The sequence below is a fragment of the Erpetoichthys calabaricus genome, chromosome 11 (genome assembly GCF_900747795.2).
Source record: "Erpetoichthys calabaricus chromosome 11, fErpCal1.3, whole genome shotgun sequence".
Taxonomy (NCBI): domain Eukaryota; kingdom Metazoa; phylum Chordata; class Cladistia; order Polypteriformes; family Polypteridae; genus Erpetoichthys; species Erpetoichthys calabaricus.
This window is the reverse complement of record NC_041404.2, coordinates 72,821,018-72,846,850: the sequence shown is the minus strand read 5'-3', so window position 1 is coordinate 72,846,850 and position 25,833 is coordinate 72,821,018. Positions and strand designations below refer to the sequence as shown.

Below are 25,833 nucleotides of genomic sequence, written 5' to 3'. Positions count from 1 at the left end.
GGCACAAGCAGACCAAATGCTTGTCTTCCGACCTGAGCTACAACTGTGCCAATCACTAAAGCAGTTACCCACTCACTGCACTACTTGCTTTTGAAGGCATTCCTTCTCAGCTGCTTAACCTCTGTGAGAATATATGTGCTCTTTGAACAATATACCTTTACCCAATTAAAAATTTTGCTTTATAGTAATACTGTTTTGAAGCACAGTAAAAATGATAGCATAAGTAGTAAATGTATTTGAAAAATCTTACTGAAAAATACTTGTGCAAAGATGCAAAGATGGGTAACTATCTTCTTTTATTCTGCCTTATTTTCTTCCCCTTGCCTATGCACAGCATACATCCTACTTGAAAATACCTTTCTTCCTATAGATTTAACAATAATTACATTATCTAGTTTTATTTTTTCATAAATTCCGTTTTATTTTTTCTGATTTCTGGTTTTCACGGTTTTGTTTTTCATTTTATTGGGATTTTTTTTTTTTTTTTTTACACAAACAATGAAATGGCACTTTACATTCCTTTTATTGAAACAGCTCACTAGCACAACTGTACCTTATATATATATATATATATATATATATATATATATATATATATATATATAATTCATTAAGCCAGAAGACAAGTAGCCGACCATGGAAAGCACGCCGGAAGGGGCGTGGATTCACTAAACCGCCGACAAGTAAGACGCCAATGGCGCACGCAGAAAGGAGCCACGCCCACCAACTCTTAGATCATTGGATACGACGAAAAAATCAGTCACGCCCACCAACTCGGATGCGACGCCTCGAAAAACATGCCGTCATTTCTGTTTGTCTGTGCCACAGTCCACTTGCAGCTCTGAGCCACGTTGACTTTTCATTAGTCAACCTCAGTGGAATCTTGGTTCACACAGAGGCAGCGCCAGAGAGAGACAGAGGCACACACAGGCAGCGCGAGAGAGAGAGCCGTGCGCACACACAGGCAGCGACAGAGGCACACACAGAGGCAGCGCCAGAGAGACAGAGGCAGGCACACACACACACACACAGAGGCAACGCCAGAGAGAGACAGAGGCATACACAGGCAGCGTGCGAGAGAGAGCCACGCACACACACAGAGGCAGCGCGCGTGAGAGAGAGCCACGCACGCACACACACACACACACACACACAGGCAGCACGCGAGAGAGAGAGCCACGCACACACGCGCACACACACACACACACACAGAGGCAGCGCGCGAGAGAGAGCCACGCACACACACACAGAGGCAGCGCGCGAGAGAGAGCTGCGCAATCCTTTAAAACTGAAGTTAAAACACAATGAAGGAAGCAGTCTTTAAAAACCAATAAGCCCTGTGCCTCTTTTTCATTAGCGTCTCACCTGCTTCAGGCCCTGCAACAGTCGAGACGCTCTCTCTGCAACTGTCCTTCTCTGTGCCTGACTCCACTACTGTCAGTCGCCTGATTAAAAATGGCCTTTTGAAGGTGAGCTATGGACCCGCTATACCACAGGAACACATTGCCTTCGAGCCTGCTCTCGCTCACTCTTAACGTACCGGCTTTCTCTCTCTCTCTCCTCACTCGCTGGCTCACACACTGCACAGGGGAGAAATGCCTGAAGCACGAGTCTACCCTGAAACCGTTTCAGCCACACTTCCACGCCCCTCGCTACACTGTGAGTGCGATGATTATTTATTTAAAAATGGGCTTTTGAAGGGGAGCTGTGGACCCGCTATACCACAGGATCACCTGTGACATTGCCTTCACATTGTTTTCCTTTTATTTATAATCCTGTTGAGCAGATCAGACACCCAGGCAAACAACACTGAATAATCAATAGCTGCAACTACTTTGCCCGCCCCCTTTCCTCACCTGAGTCGGTTTCGTCTCTGTTTAGCAGTGTTTGCCAAACTCGGTCCTGGTGAACCCCTGTGGCTGCAGGGTTTTGTTCCAACCAGATTCCTAATCATTAATGCCGGTGAAACTCATCCGGGATAAGTCGGTTTTTCAAACGCAGCCGTGTAGCAGATTAGTCTAGCAAGATGTAATAATCCGAGATGAATGCGCGCCCTCGCGCTGAGTGAAAAGCCAATGTATATTGAGTCTACAAAACATGATCAGCAAGTCTTTGATAGGCTGCAACAAAATGATGAAAGAACGGGCGCATTTTTTTCACACAAGCTGAGTGGGTGGGTGTTAGTTAATTAGCAACTCGAAGGATTTCAAGATATAATATACACAAGAGGTAACACTGCAAAAGCGGCCCAAACCAGAAAAGAAAACTAGCAAAAAGTGGCTGACAAATTAAACGCGTGTGCATTGTACTTACTGAAAGCAGCATTACGGATTTTCCAAATGTTCATTTTTTTTCCTTCTGCTTAAAAAACATTGAAAAAGCGGCGCAAACAGTTTGTTTGTCGCGGATAATTTGCTATCCACACAGGGAGGAACCGGGAAGCGAACCCACAGTCTTCCACTGTCTCCTTACTGCAAAGCAGCCATACTACTACAGCGCCACAAGGCAGTTAAAGAATGCACCGGGCCACATATTCATTTTTTCCCCTGTGCTTAAAAGACATTAAAAAACTGTTTCTCAACTGTGACTCCGGAACAACTCAGTACGCGAAAAGCGGCCAGAATCGCAAACAACAATGAAAACTTTACGTGACTCACAGGTAGTGATGGGCCGCTCGATACTAAGGTTTCGACACTGTGTCGAGCTTTCGAAGCACTGCAGATTTTAATACTTGATCGAATAATGACATCTGTGATTTAAGGATTTCACATTTTCTTTCTCAAATGTGCTTACCTATATCATGGCAAAGTACAGGGATAAACCTTTATTTTCTGTCTACTCCATTTTAATTAAGACAGACCAAAGAAAACATTTAAGGCTATTAAATGTGATCTCAAGAAAAGATCAGGGTTAATTATAATACTAATAACAGGAGCGATTATAATGATACAGTGCAAAAGTAAATACTAATTGAAAGAGCCGGGAATGCATGAGGTGAGGCGTCTTATTTTGTTTAACTCTTGCTATTGTATAGTGCATTCTGCCTGTCGGCGTTATTTATATTTATATTTTTTAGACATCAGACACTAGAAGCTGCTGACAAACCCTTCTCTTCGTTGTGAGTCTGTAGCTACGAAAAAATAAAAGCAATACGACTTTTAACAGACGACATTGAAGTGTATCATAAGTTTCTGTAACGTTAATGAAAATGGCCAGGAGGTGTCACGAGAGAGGTGAGCGTATCGAAGCTTCAAAGCATTTGACAATTTCCGACACAAGTGCTTCAAACGTGTTGATGCTTCGCGAGGCTTCACCCCGCCCATCACTACTCACAGGTTACTGAACGAGAAATCAGCAGACTAGCATGACGGATGGGGCGTAATGGGCGTCCTCCCCCTCTCCTCCGGATTTTTCAAATGTTAAATTTTTCCCTGTGCTTAAAAATCATTAAAAAAGCGGCCTGATTATGCGGCGTATGGTACGCCGCGGGTTGGCTAGTTGTACATAAACATAATGGCTAGAAGTCCAGGGCATAAACAAACAAACAAACAAAAGTTCAAGGCATAATTAAAAAAATACACAAACTTAAAATAAAATTTGTTTGTTTAAACATCTGAATTCAGCAAACTAACAGTCATTATATTTAAATCACCCATTATTAGTACAAGTTGTTTTAACCTGGAGATGTTCAAATCTGGTTTATTTTCATCTCTGACACACATCCCCATTGAAGTACATAATTGTAAGGCACGTGGTGTTTAGTTCACTGAGTTACTTTTTTGTCTGTGAGGAGAGTCTTATATTTACTAAAGCTCCTCTCATAGTCAACTGAGCTGACTGGGAAGTATATGTATGGCAATGCTATCTCTGTCACCCTTGGAAACACTGTCTTGCACCCTTCCAGTAATCAGCCAGCTCCACAGAAAAAGAGACACCCTCATTTGAAGCACAGTGTAAATACACTGTCCATTCTTCACTCAGTTCTAATGATGGGTTCACCAGAAGTTTGTTTTATGTATCTTTCAATGTGTTTGTCCGTAGTAGGGGCCTGCCTGGGATCAAAAACACTGACCAGCTTATATACCTCCTTTGCAGGATGGACATCCCAATGTTTTGAAAACTTAGCAAAGGCCAGTTGGAATGCATCATACAGGTGGTCAAGCACTTCTCTGCTCTGCCGCATGCCCATCTGATTCAACAGATCATTGGTTTTTGGTACCAAAACCATAGGTTATGCAGTTCCATTCATCAGGTAGGAGCCCAGATCCTCCATGATGATGTATGCTGAGACTGCAGTAGAACAGTGAGTTCCTTCCAGGATTGTAAGCGCTCTTACTAGTTTGAAGCATCCTTCTGAGATGAAACTTAACAACAAAATTTATTTATATAGCACATGAAGAAAGAGGAAAAAAAGACACAATAAGAATTAAAATAAGAGAACACTAATTAACATAGAATAAAAGTAAGGTCCGATGGCTAGGAAGTACAGAAAAAACAACAAAAAACTCCAGACGGTTGGAGAAAAAATAAAATCTGCAGGGGATCCAGGCCATGAGACTGCCCAGCCCCCTCTAGGCATTCTACCTAACATAAATGACATCAATCAGTCCTCATTGTATTCAGGGTTCTCATGGAAGGACGGTCACATGGACTTCTGGTCTTTAATCCATCAATGTAGGGACATCACAGTGCTTTGATTAGGTGGTGGTGGTGCAGATCGCCACCACAGAAAACTGGAAAAAGAACTGAAGCGAGAGTAGGGGTTAGTATGGATTTTGGAGCCCTCATGAATAATAATGATAATTAATTGAATATACAGAGCATCAGGATTAAACTAAAATGAAGCTATGAGAAAGCCATGTTAAAGTAATGTGTTTTCAGCAGTGTTTTAAAGTGCTCCACTGTTTTAGCCTGGCAAATTCCTGTTGGCAAGCTATTCCAGATTTTAGGTGCATAACAGCAGAAGGCTGCCTCACCACTTCTTCTAAGTTTAGCTCTTGGAATTCTAAGCAGACACTCATTTGAAGATCTAAGGTTACGATTTGGAGTGTAAGGTGTCAGACATTCCGAAATATAAGATGGAGCAAGATTATTTAAGCCTTTATAAACCATAAGCAGTATTTTAAAATCAATTCTGAATGACACAGGCAACCAATGTAGTGACATCAAAACTGGAGAAATGTGGATTTTCTTTTCCTAGTTAAGATTCTAGCAGCTGCATTCTGCACTAGTTGCAATCGATTTATGTCTTTTTTGGGTAGCCCTGAGAGGAGCACGTTACAGTAATCTAGTCGACTGAAAACAAAAGCGTGAACTAATTTCTCAGGATCTTTCAATGATATAAGAGGTCTATATATTTCATCCATCCATTTTCCAACCCGCTGAATCCGAACACAGGGTCACGGGGGTCTGCTGGAGCCAATCCCAGCCAACACAGGGCACAAGGCAGGAACCAATTCCGGGCAGGGTGCCAACCCACCGCAGGACACACACAAACACACCCACACACCAAGCACACACTAGGGCCAATTTAGAATTGCCAATCCACCTAACCTGCATGTCTTTGGACTGTGGGAGGAAACCGGAGCGCCCAGAGGAAACCCACGCAGACATGGCAAGAACATGCAAACTCCACGCAGGGAGGACCCGGGAAGCGAACCTAGGTCTCCTAACTGCGAGGCAGCAGCACTACCACTGTGCCATCGTACTGTCCTTTGCTATATTTCTTAAGTGAAAAAATGCTGTCCTAATGATCTGATTAATATGTGATGGCCATCCTGCAAAGAAAGGAGCGCTCCTGAAACCGTCCACCCGTCTTCACCATTTTGGGAACTAGCGGTAGGACTACCTTTACATTCCCATTCAACGTGCGGATCTCTGGACTATCTATTTGCATCATTACATTTCATCTGTTGCCGTTTTTCATGATTTACTGTGTGTGTTTTGTTTGTTTGTGCTTTGTTGTATTTAATGTGTAATTGCCGTAAAGTGAACAGGGGTGGTATTGTTGTTTTCATTTATTTCATTTGTTTTCATCACATTCTTTTTTTGCTGTTTGATTACTGGTTTGCTTTGTTTTTGTCACTGCTTGTGAGTGCGTGCGGGTCGGGCTGAGGCTGGGTGCATCCCTGGAATCTCCACCATACAAAATAAATAAATCGCAGTCTTCTCGAAGGTGTAAATCTTAGCGGCACCGGACCGCTACAGCGTTATTCATTTCTTCTTGCTGCTGATTGACTGTGATGCATCTCCAGCTGAGTGTTCTTGTGTTTTCCGTTTTGTTCCTCTTATCCCTTAAACCGCCACAACCGGCTATAGTCGTTTCCCAGTGCCATTTGTGAGCACGCATGAGCTGATCAGGCAGTGCCATACATTCATTGAGCAGCCAGCTCATGACCACTGCCAGCCCCTTGTGATCGGGGGGCTGAACGGACCCCTAGAAGACACGGACGCTCTTCAAAAAATCCCTCTTAAAAAACGCTGATAGACTACTTTCACATTGCTTCCTTACTTGCTGGGCTTACTTCCGGCTTCTCTGTTGTGTGATATGCTTCTCGCGCTATGCATACTTAAAAGCCTGAACAGCACTTGTCCTTTTTGGCTGATTGTTTTGTTTCTCTCCCCTCCCCCAGACATCCTCTGCTCCTGTTGGGGGTCCCGCTCCCGTTGTGCTACCCTATGATGTTTGTCTATTCTTAAATCGAGAACTAACTGCATACTGAGCTTGTTTTACTTCTGTAAGAGACATATTTGTAAGAGACATATTTGTTTGAAGTCTTTGAATTAAGTCCCTGTCTCTACAATCTCCTGTGTTTCTGTGCAATTCTGTGACCCAAGCGTGATATCCTGCAGCCTCACTGTCTCTGGGATTCAGCCGCTGCACTAAACTAGCCTGCCAGCGTCAGCGTTTACCTCTGTGTGCTTGAGTGCAGCCAGTTCAAGCGCAGTTGGCTTGGTGATTTACCAAAGTTCATCCATTGCGTCAGTTGCACTTTGTACATATTGTTCCAGTAGTTTTTAAAATAGTTTTTACAGTTCATTAGCAGTGTGTAAAATGATCAGTGTTGTAGTAGTTGTGATGCTCTTTGCTTGAAAAAAAGTGTTCCATTAAAATTTCACTTTTTCTTTGTGAATTGTGATGTTTACTTAAAAAGTGCAGCAAAAAGTATTTGGCGTCTAGGGATGCATTAAACCTCAAGTATGTGGCAGTTTAAGAGTCTAAGGCTTCTGGCAATGAAAATGTGCTTGCATGAATTCCATTACATAGTTTTATATGAAAAAGTTTGGGAACCCCTCTTAATTCTTTGGATTTTTGTTTATCATTGGTAACAACTTCCTTTTAATATATGACATGCCTTATGGAAACAGTAGTATTTCAGCAGTGACATTAAGTTTATTGGATTAACATAAAATATGCAATATGCATCATAACAAAATTAGACAGGTGCATAAATGTGGGCACCCCAACAGAGCTATTACGTCAATACTTACTTGAGCCTCCTTTTGCAAATATAACAGCCTCTAGACGCCTCCTATAGCCTTTGAGTGTCTGGATTCTGGGTGGAGGTATTTTTGACCATTCTTCCATACAAAATATCTCCAGTTCAGTTAAATTTGATGGCTGCCGAGCCTGGACAGCCTGTTTCAAATCATCCCATAGATTTTCGATGATAATCAAGTCAGGGGACTATGACGGCTATTCCAGAACATTGAACTTCTCCCTCTGTATGAATGCCTTTGTAGATTTCGAACTGTGTTTTGGGTCATTGTCTTGTTGGAATATCCAACCCCTGCGTTACTTCAACTTTGTGACTGATGCTTGAACATTATCCTGTAGAATTTGTTGATATTGGGTTGAATTCATCCATCAACTTTAACAAGGGCCCCAGCCCCTGAACTAGCCACAGAGCCCCACAGCATGATGGAACCTCCGCCAAATTTGACAGTTGGTAGCAGGTGTTTTTCTTGGAATGCAGTGTTGTTCTTCTGCTATGCAAAGCGCTTTGTTATGACCAAATAACTCCATTTTTGTCTCGTCAGTCCAAAGCACTTTGTTCCAAAATGAATCTGGCTTGTATAAATGAGCATTTGCATACAACAAGTGACTCTGTTTGTGGTGTGAGTACAGAAAGGGCTTCTTTCTCATCACCCTGCCATACAGATGATGTTTGTGCAAATTGTGCTGAATTGTAGAACGATGTACAGCTCCACCTTCTGCAGCAAGATGTTCTTGCAGGTCTTTGGAGGTCATCTGTGGGTTGTCTATAACAATTCTCACAATCCTGTGCATATGCCGCTCCTGTATTTTTCTTGGCCTGCCACACCTGGGTTTTACAGCAACTGTGCCTGTGGCCTTCCATTTCCTGATTACATTCCTTACAGTTGAAACTGACAGTTTAAACCTCTGAGAGAGCTTTTTGTAGCCTTCCCCTAAACCATGATACTGAACAATCTTTGTTTTCAGATCTTTTTAGAGTTGCTTTGAGGATCCCATGCTGTCACTCTTCAGAGGAGAGTCAATGGGAAGCACAACTTGCAATTGACCACCTTAAATACCTTTTCTCATGATTGGACACACCTGTGTATGAAGGTCTAGGCTTAACGAGCTAATCCAACCAATTTGGTGATGCAAGTAATCAGTATTGAGCAGTTACATGTATTCAAATCAGCAAAGTTACAAGGGGATCCAAATTTTTGCACAGGCAGTTTTTCACATTTGATTTAATTTCCTACAGCTAAATACGAGGGTTGTCTGTGTTACGCGCGGAATCACTCGAAATAAGTAGCCAAGGATTTTTTTTTCTATTTTTCTCATGTACTTCGATCCTTTTCAAACTTTTTCCAAGTATTCACCGCCAACATCAATGCACTTTTGGGCTCTTCTGACCCACGCCGCAAAACACTCGCGAAAGGCTGTCTTTGGGAGGTTGTCCAGCTGTTCTTTGACAGCTGCAATCAGTTCCTCTCGAGTTTCGAAGTTGTGGCCTCGCAGGGGTTCTGTCACCTTCGGGAAGAGCCAAAAGTCACATGGTGCAAGATCAGGCGAGTAGGGTGGCGGGCTCAAAACATTGACACCACCGTCTTCAATGAAATGCTTCGTCGCATTAGCCGTGTGGGCTGGCGCATTGTCATGATGCAAAAAGTGCCTTCGCAAGTTCTTGGACCAGCCTCTAGCCATCGCAGAAAAAACGTCAGGCAGGCACTGAGTGGTGTACCACTCAGAGGTGACAGTTGTCCCCTCCATCAGCGGAATTGACGCGACAATGCCATCAATGTTGAAAAAGATGGCAAACATGGTGTGTTCCACCGAGCAGATTAAACCATCAGAAAAGTCGTAAAAAATCATCACTCGAAAGTCACGCACGCTAGCGCCGGCTGCGCACTCTCAGTTCGTTTGCTTCTCGTGTTCATTCTGAAGGAAGAGAGGGAGCAAAACATCTGAACAGAAACATGCAACCACTTGAATAATCCCTCCACACAGCAGAACAGGTTTCGACAGGCTGACACTCGACAAACGATAAAATTCTGCGCGGAATCCAGACACCCCTCGTATTGCTTCACTAAAATTCTTTGTTCAGAAAACACCCCAGTACTCAGATGTTTCTAGGAAATGAAAGACATACCACTGTTATCTTTTTTGCTGAAAGTAAATTATTATGCAGGCTGAGAGGGGTTCCCAAACTTTTTCATACAACTGTATAGTGGTAACATCGGTATTTTACATTCTAGCACTGCAGGAGACATAGCAGTACAGTATACAAGTTTACATTTACATTCTTTATTTTTAGGTAATGAATTAAGCTGAGTTTGAAATTATAAGTGTTTTGGGGGCATATTTAGGGTTTAAACTATAAAAATAGGCATTTTTTTTTTACCACATCCAAAATTTGCGGTTTTTCACAATTCACGGGTGCTCTAGGAACATAACCCTCGCGAATTTTGGGGGTGTACTGTATGCCTGTATTTATGTACAGTGGGGCAAAAAAGTATTTAGTCAGCCACCAATTGTGCAAGTTCTCCCACTTAAAAAGATGACAGAGGCCTGTAATTTTCATCATAGGTATGCCTCAACTATGAGAGACAAAATGAGAAAAAAAAATCCAGAAAATCACATTGTCTGGTTTTTGAAGAATTTATTTGCAAATTATGGTGGAAAATAAGTATTTGGTCACCTACAAACAAGCAAGATTTCTGGCTGTCACAGACCTGTAACTTCTTCTGTAAGAAGCTCCTCTGTCCTCCACTCGTTAACCTGTATTAATGGCACCTGTTTGAACTCGTTATCAATATAAAAGACACCTGTCCACAACCTCAAACAGTCACACTCCAAACTCCACTATGGCCAAGACCAAAGAGCTGATCACTTTTTTGCCCCACTGTATATGCGTGTGTGTGTGCATGCATGAATGCATGTATGTATGTATGTGTATATGTCTAACTCCAAAATGCGGTAAACTACTGAATTAAAAGTTTTGTTATATTAATAATTATAAAAAAAAGCACTGGGGGGCTCTTCCCCCTGCTCGCTTTGATCAACAACCCCCGTGTGGGCCCTAAGCACTAGTCATTTCCCGGATCTGCCGCTTGTGACGAATAGTGCTGTGCTTTTGGATAAACACGAGTATGAACTCTGTCTTTGATATCTCCATCTTTCTTAAACTATTGTCGCTGACTGTTCGTCACATGTTGGTTTATTATATATGCGAGCGTGATCTTTTGGATTCATATAGGAATCCAAAAAAACTTTTGTCCATGTTTTGCAGATAAATTTCTTGTAAAGTGTGATACTTTGGACGTATGGATTTATATCTTTTATCGGCTGTAGAATTTCTAATACATCCAATCGTTTAACTCTTTAGATTCTATGTTGCATCGCTTCTCTGTGATCATAAATATAAACCTGACCAAATTGTGGTTTCTTTGAAATTAAACTTATAGTAGCTTTAATTGTTGCGGGAACACAGATTCTCATAGCGTATGGTCCTGAATCGTGTAAATCTGTTTTGAGCATTGAATGATGCAATTGCGAACAGATTATTTTAGATGCGGATATTTTGCATGTAGTATTTGTTGATTTCACTTTCACCAAATCTTTTATTTCTCTCAGAAATGCCTCTTCTTTTGGAAGAAACACTACTTTTCCCTGATGGCAACACAAATTAGACGATCTACAAGGCTGCGACTTAAAGTTTAAAGCCGAACAATATCTGTCCATACAGTGGGGCAAAAAAGTATTTAGTCAGCCACCACTTGTGCAAGTTGTCCCACTTAAAAAGATGAGAGAGGCCTGTAATTTTCATCATAGGTATACCTCAACTATGAGAGACAAAATAGAAAAAAAAAATCCAGAAAATCACATTGTCTGATTTTTAAAGAATTTATTTGCAAATTATGGTGGAAAATAAGTATTTGGTCACCTACAAACAAGCAAGATTTCTGGCTCTCGCAGACCTGTAACTTCTTCTGTAAGAGGCTCCTCTGTCCTCAACTCGTTACCTGTATTAATGGCATCTGTTTGAACTCGTTATCAGTATAAAAGACACCTGTCCACAACCTCAAACAGTCACACTCCAAACTCCACTATGGCCAAGACCAAAGAGCTGTCAAAGGACACCAGAAACAAAATTGTAGACCTGCACCAGGCTGGGAAGACTGAACCTGCAATAGGTAAGCAGCTTGGTGTGAAGAAATCAACTGTGGGAGCAATTATTAGAAAATGGAAGACATACAAGACCACTGATAATCTCCCTCGATCTGGGGCTCCACGCAAGATCTCACCCCAGGGGGGTCAAAATGATCACAACGGTGAGCATAAATCCCAGAACCACATGGGGAGACCTAGTGAATGACCTGCAGAGAGCTGGGACCAAAGTAACAAAGGCTACCATCAGTAACACACTGTGCCGCCAGGGACTCAAATCCTGCAGTGCCAGACGTGTCCCCCTGCTTAAGCCAGTGCGTGTGCAGGCCTGTCTGAAGTTTGCTAGAGAGCATTTGGATGATCCAGAAGAGGATTGGAGAATGTCATATGGTCAGATGAACAAAACTCTACTCGTCGTGTTTGGAGGAGAAAGAATGCTGAGTTGCATCCAAAGAACACCATACCTACTGTAAAGCATGGGGGTGGAAACATCATGCTTTGGGGCTGTTTTTCTGCAAATGGACCAGGACGACTGATCCGTGTAAAGGAAAGAATGAATAGGGCCATGTATCACCAGATTTTGAGTGAAAACCTCCTTCCATCAGCAAGGGCATTGAAGATGAAACGTGGCTGGGTCTTTCAGTATGACAATGATCCCAAACACACCGCCCGGGTAACGAAGGAGTGGCTTCGTAAGAAGCATTTCAAGGTCCTGGAGTGGCCTAGCCAGTCTCCAGATCTCAACCCCATAGAAAATCTTTGGAGGGAGTTGAAAGTCCGTGTTGCCCAGCGACAGCCCCAAAACATCACTGCTCTAGAGGAGATCTGCATGGAGGAAGGGCCAATATACCAGCAAGTGTGTGTGTAAACCTTGTGAAGACTTACAGAAAACGTTTGACCTCTGTCATTGCCAACAAAGGGTATATAACAAAGTATTGAGATGAACTTTTGTTTATTGACCAAATACTTTTTTTCCCACCATAATTTGCAAATAAATTCTTCAAAAGTCAGACAATGTGATTTTTCTGGATTTTTTTTTTTCTCATTTTGTCTCTCATAGTTGAGGTATACCTATGATGAAAATTACAGACCTCATCTTTTTAAGTGGGAGAACTTGCACAATTGGTGGCTGACTAAGTACTTTTTTTGCCCCACTGTATATTCAATCTCTTTTTGCTTTGCCATCATTTCACCAAGTATTCCATTTCTTAGCACTAATGCAACCTTTACTGTCAGTTTTTTTTTTCCAATGTTTTTGAACCTCTTTATGACGTTCTACTTTGTCTTCTACACTTCTTCTACTGTTTCTTTTATTTCTATCCCAGCTTGCAACTGCTAGGTTTTCAATTTATTTATTGGCACAAAGTCTCATCTTGCGGGCCTTGAAATCATCTCTCTGAAAAAGTCTTGTCTTGTCCCAGGATTTTTTTATTTAATAGACATGTAGTGTCAAAATGGCTTTTTTTTTTTTTTTTTTAAACACCAGTATACATATATAATATAGCCCTAGATTATTTTCAATCTTAAAATCACTCATTAAAGGATTCCTGTGGGCAAAGAAGAGTAAGTGTGGTTGTGTACAGAAGAAGTGTGTCAGTTTGATTTCTGCTCTGTGCCAGGTGTCTTCTGTTGCAAAACCTTGAATAGGTGCAAGTGTTTAGAACAATGAGCTATTTAAATGCTTCTTTAAGGTGTTCATTTTCAAACCAGGCTTTTCACATCCTCCTACTCCTTAATCAAGCACTGTTGCTTTCAAAGTTCCGGCTTCTTGTAGCACAAGTGTATAAAGTGCAAGCACCCATAAATGAAAAGTTAAAGCACAGAGCCTTTAAAATAAGGTTTAATCATCATCTGTTTAATTTTTTTATAACCTTGTACTGCATAACACATTTGGGTAACCTGTATAAGCAAGCCCCAGGCCTTGTCCTCTGTCATTCCCACTTTCATCACCTGATTTGTATTTTGGGTGGCTTTTGATTTTTTTTTTCAGATTTATGGTGAAGAAATGTAGCCTTACATGTTAATAAAAAAAAAAAATGCAGAATGCACAGATTCATGAAATCTGTGTTTTGATAATTCAGAGATACCTAAAATATGTTTGTTGTTAATTTTGATAGTACATTTATTCTTGACTAAAACTACTTTTAGTAGTTTTAACCTAGTTTATTTACCTTGCACAGGAAACAGCACGGCGTAAAGAGGAAGAAGAGCGCAAGACTCGGGAAAAGCAAGAGGAGGAGGAAGCTAAATGTCTAGAAAAGTTTCTTGATGCAGAACCTCTGGTACCTGATGAATTGCACAAGTTTACTGACACCATGCTTCCAGGTTGCTTTCACTTACTGGATGAGCTGCCAGACACAGTGTATCGTGTTTGTGACCTTATTATGACTGCTATCAAAAGGAATGGAGCTGATTATCGAGATATGATATTGCGGCAGGTAGTCAACCAGGTATGAACATTCTTCTTTTTAATTGTGTTGCTCAAAGGCAGTAGGTAGTTGAAACATGTGCTTAAGACAACTCTAATTTTATTATTTTCCTGGCAGGTTTGGGAGGCTGCTAATGTGTTAATCAAAGCTGCTTTACCACTTACTACTAGTGATACCAAAACTGTTTTAGAATGGACAAGTCAAATGGCTACACTTCCACAAGCCTCCAACCTTGCAACACGTATCTTGCTACTCACGCTTCTCTTTGAGGTGAGGATTATTATGGTTTTCAATCTTTTCAAATCAGTAGACCATTAGTAAAGACTTGAAATTGTATGCTGTGGCCACCAGTTCTCTTAAGGATAGACTGTTTTTTTGATGATATTGATTTCTATTATGAAGATTATTAAATATTCCAGCACTAAATTTAGCAAATTTAAGTAATATTTTAAAATTACAGTTAACCTAATTTTCACATTTTGCATTTCTTTCTAGGAGTTAAAACTGTCCTGTGCTCGCATTGTGGAGAATAGTGGGATTCTCAATGTGTTGATAAAGCTGCTTGAGGTTGTTCAGCCCTGCCTGCAGGCTGCAAAGGAGCAGAAAGAAGTGCAAACTCCAAAGTGAGTCAAAGTCTAGAAGATTTGTTATCTTTCACAATAGCACTCCATCTTGGCTCTGCCTCAGGGTTTTTTTTTTTTAATTCCTTTGTTTTTGCAGTACATTTTATATTATGCCTTTAATATTGCAAAACCTATAGTGAAGTATTGTACAGCATGTTTCCCCTTTGTTATTGCAGCGTTTTTTGTATTGACAGAACAGTATACAAATATTGAACAAGTCCTGTCCTTGCATACCTTTTACACAAATTGGCTTGTGTCATGCTTCTGTTGGATGTTTCCCTTTTTTAAATGTAAATAGTCGTAGGGTGCTTTACCGTGTTAGCCATTTATATTGGTTTAATGAGAAGTCAAGAAAAATGACACCTTTAATTGGCAAACTGAAAAGATTGCAATATGAAAGCTTTTGAGGCAGCTGAGGCCCCTTCAGGCAAGATGTAATTAGCTATATGTAATTCAACCTCAGCCACTAGATGGCACAGGCACACACTTTTAAATTTTTTCTGCTCTTGCATGCACCTCACTTCAAAAGACATTTGTGCAGCAAAAACCTCTGCGAAACGGCAACATCTTGCTAATGACACAGATTAAGAGAGAAAACATTGAAAGCAATCAAACTCCATGCCTCAACAACATTGAGAACTATGCAATGGCGGCGCGCGCAAACGCTGTGGCTTTGTGCTCCCCAAATAGGTGCTCTTTTCTGCTATTATTGTTCTTAATATTGACTTTCATCGTTTTACAAACGGAAGCGAGCATCCACTGCAGTCGTCAAAAGCTTCTACAGATCGGCTCTAATAGCAAAGATAATTATTATAACACAGAAGCAATACCACAGGAGATTCTCAGATCACTGGGACTTACGTTGACTTCTACACTTGGAAGACGACGACGCAGACAGCGCAGGGAGAAGATGCAAAAAAGAGGCAAGCGAGTAGGATTACTAACTAGGCTAGAGGCTGCTCCGCATAAAACCCCTCTTCCTAGCGTAGTTCTTGCGAATACTAGATCACTTGCAAATAAAATGGACGAGCTCCGACTGGATATTTCCACACCTAAAACTACAAGTGACTGTTGTCTTTTGATTTTTTTTGGAGACGTGGCTGGATCCCACCATACCGGTCAGAGCAGTTGAACTTGCAGGTTGCATGCTCCATCGAGCCGATCGAACCCCAGATTCCGGAGGACTGTGTGTCTATACTAATAATGTTTGGTGCACTAATATAACTACAATCAACAAGTTTTGTTGTCCGGACATGGAATATCTGATGCTAAGATGTCGACCGTTTTACCTACTGAAAGAACATACCGTCGTTATTGTTACGGCAGTATACATACCTCCTCAGGCTAATGTTAAGTCAGCGCTTGAATAATTGTTTGACATTATCAGTAAACAACAGAACTCGCACGCTGATGCAGTTTTTATCATTGTTGGGGATTTTAATGAAGAGAATCTTAAGGATGTATTCCCCAGATTTTATCAGCATGTACATTGTAAAACCAGAGGGGAAAACACCTTACACCACGTCTGTACAAACATAAAAGACGCCTGTAAGGTCATTCCACACCCCTGCCTTGGCAAATCTGATCATCTTTGTTTCTTGTTCCAGCGCACAAAGCCCTTATCAACGGTACTAATCCAATTAGCAAGACTGTTAAAGTTTGGCCTGAAGCTGCCATTTGCCAACTCCAGGACTGCTTTGAACAAACAGACTGGAATATATTTTTTCATCAGACAGACTGAGACACACACTTCATCTGTGCTGTTATATATTAATTACTGTGTGGACAATGTCACTGTCAACAAAAGGATTAAGGTCTACCCAAATGAGAAACCATGGATGAATAGTGATGTCAAACGGCTGCTCAGGGAAAGGGACAAAGCCTTTAAATTAGGAGACACCTCAGCCTATAGAGGTGCCAGAGCTAACCTCAAGAAGGGCATCAAGTCTGCTAAACTAATGTACAAACAACGGATTGAGGAGGACTTTGACAGTAACTCAGACTCACAGCGGATGTGGCAAGGCATCCGATTAATCACGGATTACAAAAAGAAAAATGACGTACAATACACACTGGCCAATAACAATGTCAACCTAGCAGAGGAACTTAACACTAGAATTACCAGAGTCTACGAAAAAACTTGTAGATCCGGCCCACCTTAAAACCGTTCTCACCTCTCTTTTGTCTTCTAAATGTGCCGATTAAGAGGAGCAGCGAGCAGCCGGCTATTCCATCCCCCACCGTCGCAGAACGTTCACTAAGTTTTCCCAGCTCATGCCTTGTTTGATTACTTGGGAGTGACTGAACTGCTGGAGTTTTAGAATAGAAATAATAGATCGCCATTTGGAATACATGCATTTCATGCGTTTTCCGTTTCTACAGTAATCTGTGTAAACACATTGCTAAAACAGAAACCTTTTCATATTTTAGTAATAAATGTTACAAAATGTAGGCATAAACTATAGAATGTGTAAAGCCCGAGTTCCTAAGATCAAATAAACACTTCCACAAAAGCTTCACACACCATATAACAGCTTCCGTGGCGTAGCGCGCTAAGATTTGACTCTAAGACCGAGTAGCTTTTCTCTGCCTCACAAACATGAGTTCAATTCCCCGCTGGGGATACAGTGTTACTTCTTTTTTTTTTCTTTTTAACCTCAAATGGACATAAAATTTGTAAATTGGTATGCACTGTCAGTTAATGAGATCGTTATATTTTCATGTGGGATGCTCCTTTTAAAATATTTTTTTAACAATTGAGACTGCAATTAACATGGACAACTGTCCTTATAACTTATTTTTTTCAAGATCCATAACACACAGACAGACAGAGCACTGCGTAATACAGAGACAGACAGCAGAGATATACAAACAGGGAAGGCACATGTACTGAAAGAAAAAAAAATCAACATGCGCGTTGTTCCTGCAGCACTGAATGAGCTCACCCGATCTGGCTCTCTAAGTAACAGCGCAAGTACAGACGCAAACCAAGTGTAATCAAGAGTCCTGGTTCGATCCCCACTCACTCCTATATTTGCCGTTTTCAGTAGTAAGCTGCTCTTTTTGTTAATATTATACAGTACACCCATGCACTTGATTTGTGTCTGTACTTGCGCTGTTACTTAGAGAGTCAGATCGGGGGAGGGGTGATGTTAGAGCGGGTGAGCTTATTCAGTGCTGCAGAAACAACGCACATGTTGATTTTTTTTTTTCTTTCAGTACATGTGCCTTCCCTGTTTGTTTGTATATCTCTGCCTGTCTGTCTCTGTATTACGCAGTGCTCTGTCTGTCTGTGTGTTATGGATCTTGAAAACATAAGTTATAAGGACGGTTTGCTGACTTGGAGCACCACTGCCTTACTGTGCCACAGAGACGCGAATTCATTTCCCAGCTTTGAAGAAAGTGTTTTTTTGTTTCCTCAAACGGACTTTGAATTTATAAATTGGTATGCACTGTAAATCGTTAACTTTCAAATGTCAATCGCAGTTATTTCTGTTGATTAATTCATGCTTTTTTACTTAGTCAGAACAGGAGCTTTTTCAGCTTATTCAGCTTCTGATCTGACTCAAACAGCGCCAGTATAACTTCACACCCAACCTGACGCTGTTCGTTTTCAAATAATATTGCATTACTTTGACGATGTTTTCTGATTAGTACTATTCGCGTCATAAAATGATTTCTTCAAAACGTCACATATATTTGTCTTTCTTTTTTTAAAATGTGCGTTGTAGCACTCAGCAACTGGCCACCTGCATGTTCTTGCGCACACTAAATCAGACAGCGCTATATGCAATCATCAGATTCAAATGTTAACAGTTATATAGCACAGAATGGAAATCAGCAGTTCTTAGCATTCCACTTACTGTAACTTGCTTTCTTTTTTCTTCGGTTATAGTCTTGAATAAAAGTGCACTTGTTTTGTTATACTTTTACATCAACATATGTTCCTGTGTTTGAGCTACATGGGCATCCTTAAAAAATACACGTATAATGCCACGAAAAGTGCATGCAGACACTTCAGTTCGCAAGCATTGGTACGACAATGCAGTCACAAGTACACTGCAGAGCTTTAGCGCGTCTTTATGTGAAAACAGCATCAGATGGGGAATGTCCGATGATTGCATATAGTGCTGAAGTTACTGCTCTTTACTATGCTTTCCTCTGCATGTCCTGGAGTACAAAAGAAACAGCATACAGCAACACGTGGGGACTGGCAATCCTGGGGGAAAAAAACACGCGGTCGTATGTATCGTGATACACTGCAGAACTTTAGCGCGTCTTTATGTAAAAACAGCACTGTCAGGTGGGGGGCGGTAGGGATGGATCCTGAACGCGACTAAGACAATGAAAAGTGAATTTAAAAAAAATAAAGCTAACCTTTACAAATATCATAAATTACACCGGCTGTTACAGACTGAAATCAAATGTATCCTTTTATTCTAAAATAGTGAAAATAAGAACACTTCTCAGATGGGAGTTGTGCAGGATCGAACTCATGACCTGCTGATTCCCAGTCAGTGACTGATACTGTTACGCCACGGAAGCAGTGATAGTTAAGTCATGTCAATGTCTCACACTAAGACAGGTTTTTTTGGCGGTGGCTTTTTTTTTGTACCTTTTGTGAAAGTGTTTCTTTGATATTTGGACTTCAGGCTTCATACATTATATAGTTTATGCCTACATTTTGTCATTTGCTACTAGAATATTGTAAACCGTTTCTGTTTTAACAATGTGTTTACACAGATTACTGTAGAAATGCAACACATATGAAATGCATGTGTTCCAAATAACAATCTTATTATTTCTACTCTAAAACTCCACTTCACTCCCAGATAATCAATCAAGGCATTAGCTGGGAAAAGCTTGTTTACGTTCTAAGTCGTTGGGGGGATGGAATAGCCGGCTGCTGGCAGCTTGTCTTTATCAGTACATTTAGATGACAAAAGACGCTGGCGGAGAGGTGAGAAAGGTTTTAAGAAGCGATTTAAGGTGGGCCGGATCTACGAGTTTTTTCGTAGGCTCTGGTAATTCTAGTGTTAACAGGTTCTTTGCACGGTTTGACAAGGACAATAACCAGCCTCCAGTCAGCTTCGAGCTGACCGGAGACTCACAGCCTTTGGTCATACACATACATGATGTGCGGCGGGCACTCAAACATCAATAGAAGGAAGGCAGCTGGTCCTGATAACATGCAAGGGCGTGTGCTCCAGGCCTGCGCTGATCAATTAGTGGAGGTATTTACACACACATTCAACCTCTCTCTCTCCTCAGGTGTAGTCCCCTTAAGCCTGAAATCCACAACCATTGTACCTGTTCCCCAAAAAACCGAGGATAACCTGTCTTAATGGCCATCGACCAGTCACTCTCACCCCTGTCATCGCAAAGTGCTTTGAACGACTAGTAATCACCCACATCAAAGCCTCCATCCCAGCTGATCTAGACCAACACCAGTTTACCTATCAATCAAACAGATCAACTGAGGACGCCATCTGAGTGGCTCTACATGCTGCCCTCTCGCATCTGGAAAAGCCCAGCACCTATGTTAGGATACTCTTCATTGACTACAGCTCTGCATTTAATACCATTATATCTAACCAGCTGATCCAAAAACTCAGTGCACTAGGACTTGCTCTGTCCATATGCAACTGGTTACTGGATTTTCTCACCAACCGCCCCCAGTCTGTCAGGATGGGCAAACACACATCCTCCACCCTTACCCTGAGCAGTGGTGTGCCGCAAGGATGTGTACTAAGTCCCCATCTCTATGCACTCTTCACCCCATGACTGTCAACTCATCCACCAATCAGACATTATTGTTAAGTTTGCAGATAATACGACTGTCATTGGGCTTGTAACAGACAACAGTGAAGCTGCATATAGGGAAGAGGTTCAGAATCTGACAGTATGGTGCAACACCAACATCCTGGTCTTAAATACCAAAAAGACCAAAGACGTTATTCTGGACTTTAGGACCACTACAAAGACCAATCACAGTCCAATAACAATCAATGCAAATGCTGTGGAGAGAGTTTCCAGCTTTAAGTTTCTAGGAATCACCATCTCAGAGGACTTGTCCTGGGCTGACTACAACTTGGCTATAATAGGCAAAGCACAACAACGCCTCTATTTTCCCAGGAAGTTAAGGAGAGCTGACCTCCCCCCAGAAGCTGATGGTTCATTTCTATAGGTGCACTATAGAGAGCATCATAACTAACTGCATGATGGCCTGGTACAACAGCTGCACCAAGGCTGCCAAAGACGCCCTGCAGCGGGTTGTGTAAACAGCAGAGGCCATTACTAGGACTGAACTGCCATTACTCGCTATTGTATAAGACTCGCTGTGTGAGAAGGGCCAAAAACATTCTCAAGGACCAAACTCATCCCGGAAATTCTTTGTTTGAGCTTCTCCCGTCAGGCAGATGCTTTAGATCAATCTGTGTACGCACAAACAGATTAAAAAATAGCTTTTTCACATCTACCATAAACTTTCTGAACTCTGAATCTCCTCAGTCTGAGAATTTTTAATTGAACATGTGCAATAAACTGTAGTGGTAATGTGCAATATACTAATGTAATACAATATATAATATGTAATGTACTATTCATTAACGTGCAATAACAATTTATGCTGCTGTACTTTTGCTCTGGTTACTTGATCACTTAACACTGTATACAACATATTTGGAATTATTTGACTTTTCTTTAAATGCACCTTGGGGCTGTCACAAAGTAATTTCGTTGTGTTACACATCAATGGTCTTTTTCATAGCAGCCATATTGACATGAAATAGTATTGCAAGCACAGGTGTAAGTAATGACATTAATTAAGATTCCATTTATGTTACACTGAAGTTGAATAGGAGCTTCATTAATGTCATTAGTGACACTTGTGCTTGCCATACTATTTCATGCCAAAATGGCTGCTGTGAAAAGGGCCAGTTCCAGTGTGGCTAATAAATGCTGATGCTCCATCCTGCATTAATCAGAGGGGAGTGAAGTGTGTAACCAATCAATATGCAAATGCTGTCAGTTACCTGGTGGAGATAAAAGCATTGTCTTTGCTGCAGCAGCATACATTTTCACAGTGTCTTCAGTTGAGAAGTTGTGTGGACTGTGTTAGAAGAAGTGATGTAAGTGTAAGAGATGTGCTTCAGACAGCAATGCAGGATCACCCAAGTCTCAATTTAGGTCAGGTCAGTGTATCTGCAGAAATTGCTCTGTGACACTTTCAAACTCGCACCTGAGAACAAACAGATCTGTTAGTCTGACTCTTCCAGTAGTGACTTTTCAAAGGTACATGGCTAGGATATATGAAAGAAATTATGCCCAGCACTGGAGAGTTGAGACTGAACTTTTTGCATCCTCATGGACCATCTCCATCCTACTCATTCCCATACTGTCATCAGGATGTGCCTTTAGTAGTTGAACTACACCTGTAGGATTTATGGCCAAAAGTTCAGCCTTAGTCTCATTAGAATGCAATTCATTTTTCCACATAGTTTTAAGATACTATGGTGTATCTTCTTTCAAAGTCTAACTGGGCTTTGGCATTTTATTCTTTGTGAGTTAATGCTTCAATTTTGATACTTTGTAGCTCATGCCTTTAAATAACTGTCACATCTAGGAGCAACCAGAAAGTTTTTGCAGTTTCATTAATGTTGCCATAAGACTATTTGCCCATATATATGTGATACAGTATCGGCCAAATAATACAAAGAGTACCCAACACGTGTTTTGCTCTTGTTGGGGCTTATTAGGTGTACACATTTTAGCATCCCTTTATGGGGGGGGTCTAACCTTGGACATTGGGGCCTGAGGTGAAGCCTCTGATATTGTCACTGTGGCTGGTTTGCTTATTTGACAAGGTGAAGATCGGAGAACAGTATTAAATTCTTAGTTCTGAATCACAGTCTGATTATTTAGGTAGTTCCCTACCAGGTAACACTTTTGGTTGGTCGGCCAGTCGGCAAATATCCGCCACGTCCTCGGTTGCAAGAAGCAGCTCATAGATATGTGATACAATATCTGCCAAATAATACAAAGAGTACACGACACATGTTTTGCCCTTATTGGTAACCACCTAATTAGTCAGGTTGCAACTAAAAATGTTTTTAAATATAAATATATAGGGTCAGCCAAAAAGTACCACATTTCAAATGTTTATTCTACACAAACACTAAAAGATAAAATAAATTTCATTACAACATAAGAAAGGGTGTACAGAATAGATTTTTTTTAAACTGTGTTTTAAAAATGATGTCTTCAAGGTGGTGGCCATCATTGGCGATACGCTCCGAGACAGTTTAACACTCACATGACTCATTTAGCCAAGGGGAATAGCGGCGATTTCATGGCGAATAGTGTCCTTGAGGACTTAAAGGTTTTGAGGTCGGTGTATGTTTATCTTCGACTTGAGATAGCCCCACAAGATGAAATCACACAGAGCAAGATCAGGCGAATGTGAAGGCCACTCGACATCGCCGTGCTGGGATATCAGCTTCCCATGAAAAATCTCCTGCAAAATTTGCATGGATCTCCACGCCGTTGCTCCATCCTGTTGAAACCAGGCATCCACCCCATCCATTTCTTCCAGTTGGGGCTGCAAAAATTTCTCTAGCATTTCAATGAAACATTCCGAAATGAAGGTGACCATTGCTCCCCCCTCCTGAAAAAAGTAAGGGCCTACAATGTCAGATTCTGCAACGGCACACCAATCTGTAACACACTTACTGTGCAGTGGTCTTTGAAGTTCACTAGGGTTGGTTTCAGCCCAATAGTGAAAGTTTTGCTTATTTACATAACCATTAAATGGAAATGTGCCTTGTCGCTGCACATGATGATGGCACCTCGATGAATGGTTTGCATAATGTTCATGCACAACTCTCTACGGCTCTCTCAGTCTCTCTCAGTGAGTTCCTGCACTATCATTGTATTGTATGGATGGAAATTAAGGTCCTCGTGCAAAATCCTCCTCAAAGACATTTTGGAAATGCCAAAGGCAAATGCATGTTTGCATGCTGAACGTGTAGGAGACTGCAAAATTGATGCCCTTACAGCTTAAGATGTTTTCAGGAGATTTTCTGTTCAATGTTTTACCCATCTGTCAAAGTTTAGCCACCGATTGAATAATCATTTTTCGATTTGGGACGTCACCATTAGGAGGAATGTTGAAATGCATTTGGAAAGCGCGTTGCGTAGTGATGATGAATTTGTTGTTCATTTCTTAACATCTTAGATCTTGTATCAGAAGATTTTTTTTAATAATATTTTGTCCAAATTAAGATAAATTAAAAGTTTGCCAAAGCTACAGATCAGTCAAAATGTTTACATTTGTCCTTGATTTAACTCTTTTAGGGCTAATTTTTTTTTTTTGTTTCTTTTCTCCCAGGGCTGAATATTTTTTTAAAAAAAGAACACAAAGCAATTGAAATCAACAAAAAATATTTACTTTTGACAAGTGTTAGTGTCTTGCATGTTGTATGAGCCTGCATACTCTGATTTCACATACATCTCACATACATTTTACACAGCAAAGTCCTGCAAAGTCTGATCTCGCTCAAAGCAGCCAATTTCAGTCATTGCCACATTGCACTGCTTACAATGTATGTTGCTTTGGTGCCTACTTTTCAATTATCTGTTGCTGCACTTTCTCACATATATTGTTAATGTGTACTGTAGAGAGACAAGTCACCCGTTTGCCATCGTGCTATGCCACTGCCACCAAGTTTTCTTCCCCTCATGAAAACCGTGTTGTCACCTCTTTTCATCTTCAGCCTGTCTGGCTTCAACTGTGAAGCCATGTGTCTCCTGTTCACCCTCACTGTGCCACAAGCTCCAATTCCTCTGCTCTGTAGCTCCATGAACAATTCTGGGCATGTATAAAAATTGTCCAAATGTACATAACATGACCCAAATGTTCATAGCCCTGAAGCAGCTCCAGCACAACCTGACTTGTCAAGGGACAGTTCTCTCTTTGAAAGAAATACTTTCCTGTATATGTGATTACTTTCAGGCAGAAACCAGTGTTTGCTTCTGCCAGTACAAAATCCTTTATGCCATACTTTGTGGGCTTGTCTGGCATATATTTGCAGAAAAAAAGGTGTCCCTTTTATTTTATCATAGATTCGTGCACAGACCAATCACAGCCAGGCTGATAAAATTGTTTCTATGTTGGCTCCACAATGTCAAGCAGGGGCTGAACTTTATGCATGGTGTTATAGCCTGGCTCACCCCATGGGATTTGCTTCTGTTTATTACAGAAGTGAATAAAACTTTGCAGCATCACGTACCTATCATCACACTGCATAACCTGTCCAAAGCCACCAGGGGACAAAGCATGTTTGGACCAATGCTTCCTGAAGTTATATCACCAGTTCTGTCCCATCTCTATTTGTAATGCCACAGCGCGCTTCATCTCGTCTTTTGTTGTGGGTTTCCACTTTGAAAAACGAGAATGCGATGCAAGCACAGCCCGCGATTCAAAAAATTTCTCTGCCTACCTGTTTGTCCTCGTCTGACAGTAGCTGAAAAGCAGCATCAGGAGAGAGCAGCCTGAAGTAGTTCAGCAGCTGGTAATCTGTCGTGTCCAACAGCAAGCCATGCCGTCTTGTGAAGTCCAGTACTCAGTTCGGCTCCTACGGATCAATGTCTGTGTATTCCTTCCACGCGAACCTTGCCGTAAATGCATCGGCTGCGCGAATGCACTCATCTGGCAGCGGATCAGCTGCCGCGGCATCGGCTGGTGTCCGATCAGCTGATGCTGGCTTCTCACTCTTGTTCGATCTCCTGATCACTGTCAATAAAATCTGATTCTGAAAAATCAGTGTCTGACTCCGCGATAATGCGCAAAACATCGTCTGCCGAGTGTTTTCTTTTCTGCACTCGCTTCGCTCCCTTGTGTCATGTCGATGCCATCTTGCCATTGTTTACATTTCGCAACTCACGCACACGCAAGGATTAGTTGCCGAGTCAACGAGTCTAGCATTCCTCCAAGCACAGAGGGAATGCCTGCGACGTGACAGTGAGTTTTGTCGCCATTAACAGCTGATTGTCGCCCTCTATCCCTGGATGTCGACTTTTGTCGACATTCGCCCTCAACCCCTCCTGTCGACAGAAGTCGACATCCGCCCTAAAAGAGTTA

General features: G+C 41.4%; 1 protein-coding gene across 1 annotated transcript in view; it reads left to right on the top strand.

The window, feature by feature from the left end:
* huwe1 (HECT, UBA and WWE domain containing E3 ubiquitin protein ligase 1) overlaps positions 1-25,833 on the top strand; it is a 387,803-nt gene that overhangs the window by 233,495 nt on the left and 128,475 nt on the right. The window contains 3 exon segments of the mRNA XM_051933601.1: positions 13,822-14,091; positions 14,188-14,340; positions 14,566-14,693. Coding sequence (XP_051789561.1) covers positions 13,822-14,091; positions 14,188-14,340; positions 14,566-14,693 — 551 coding nt within the window.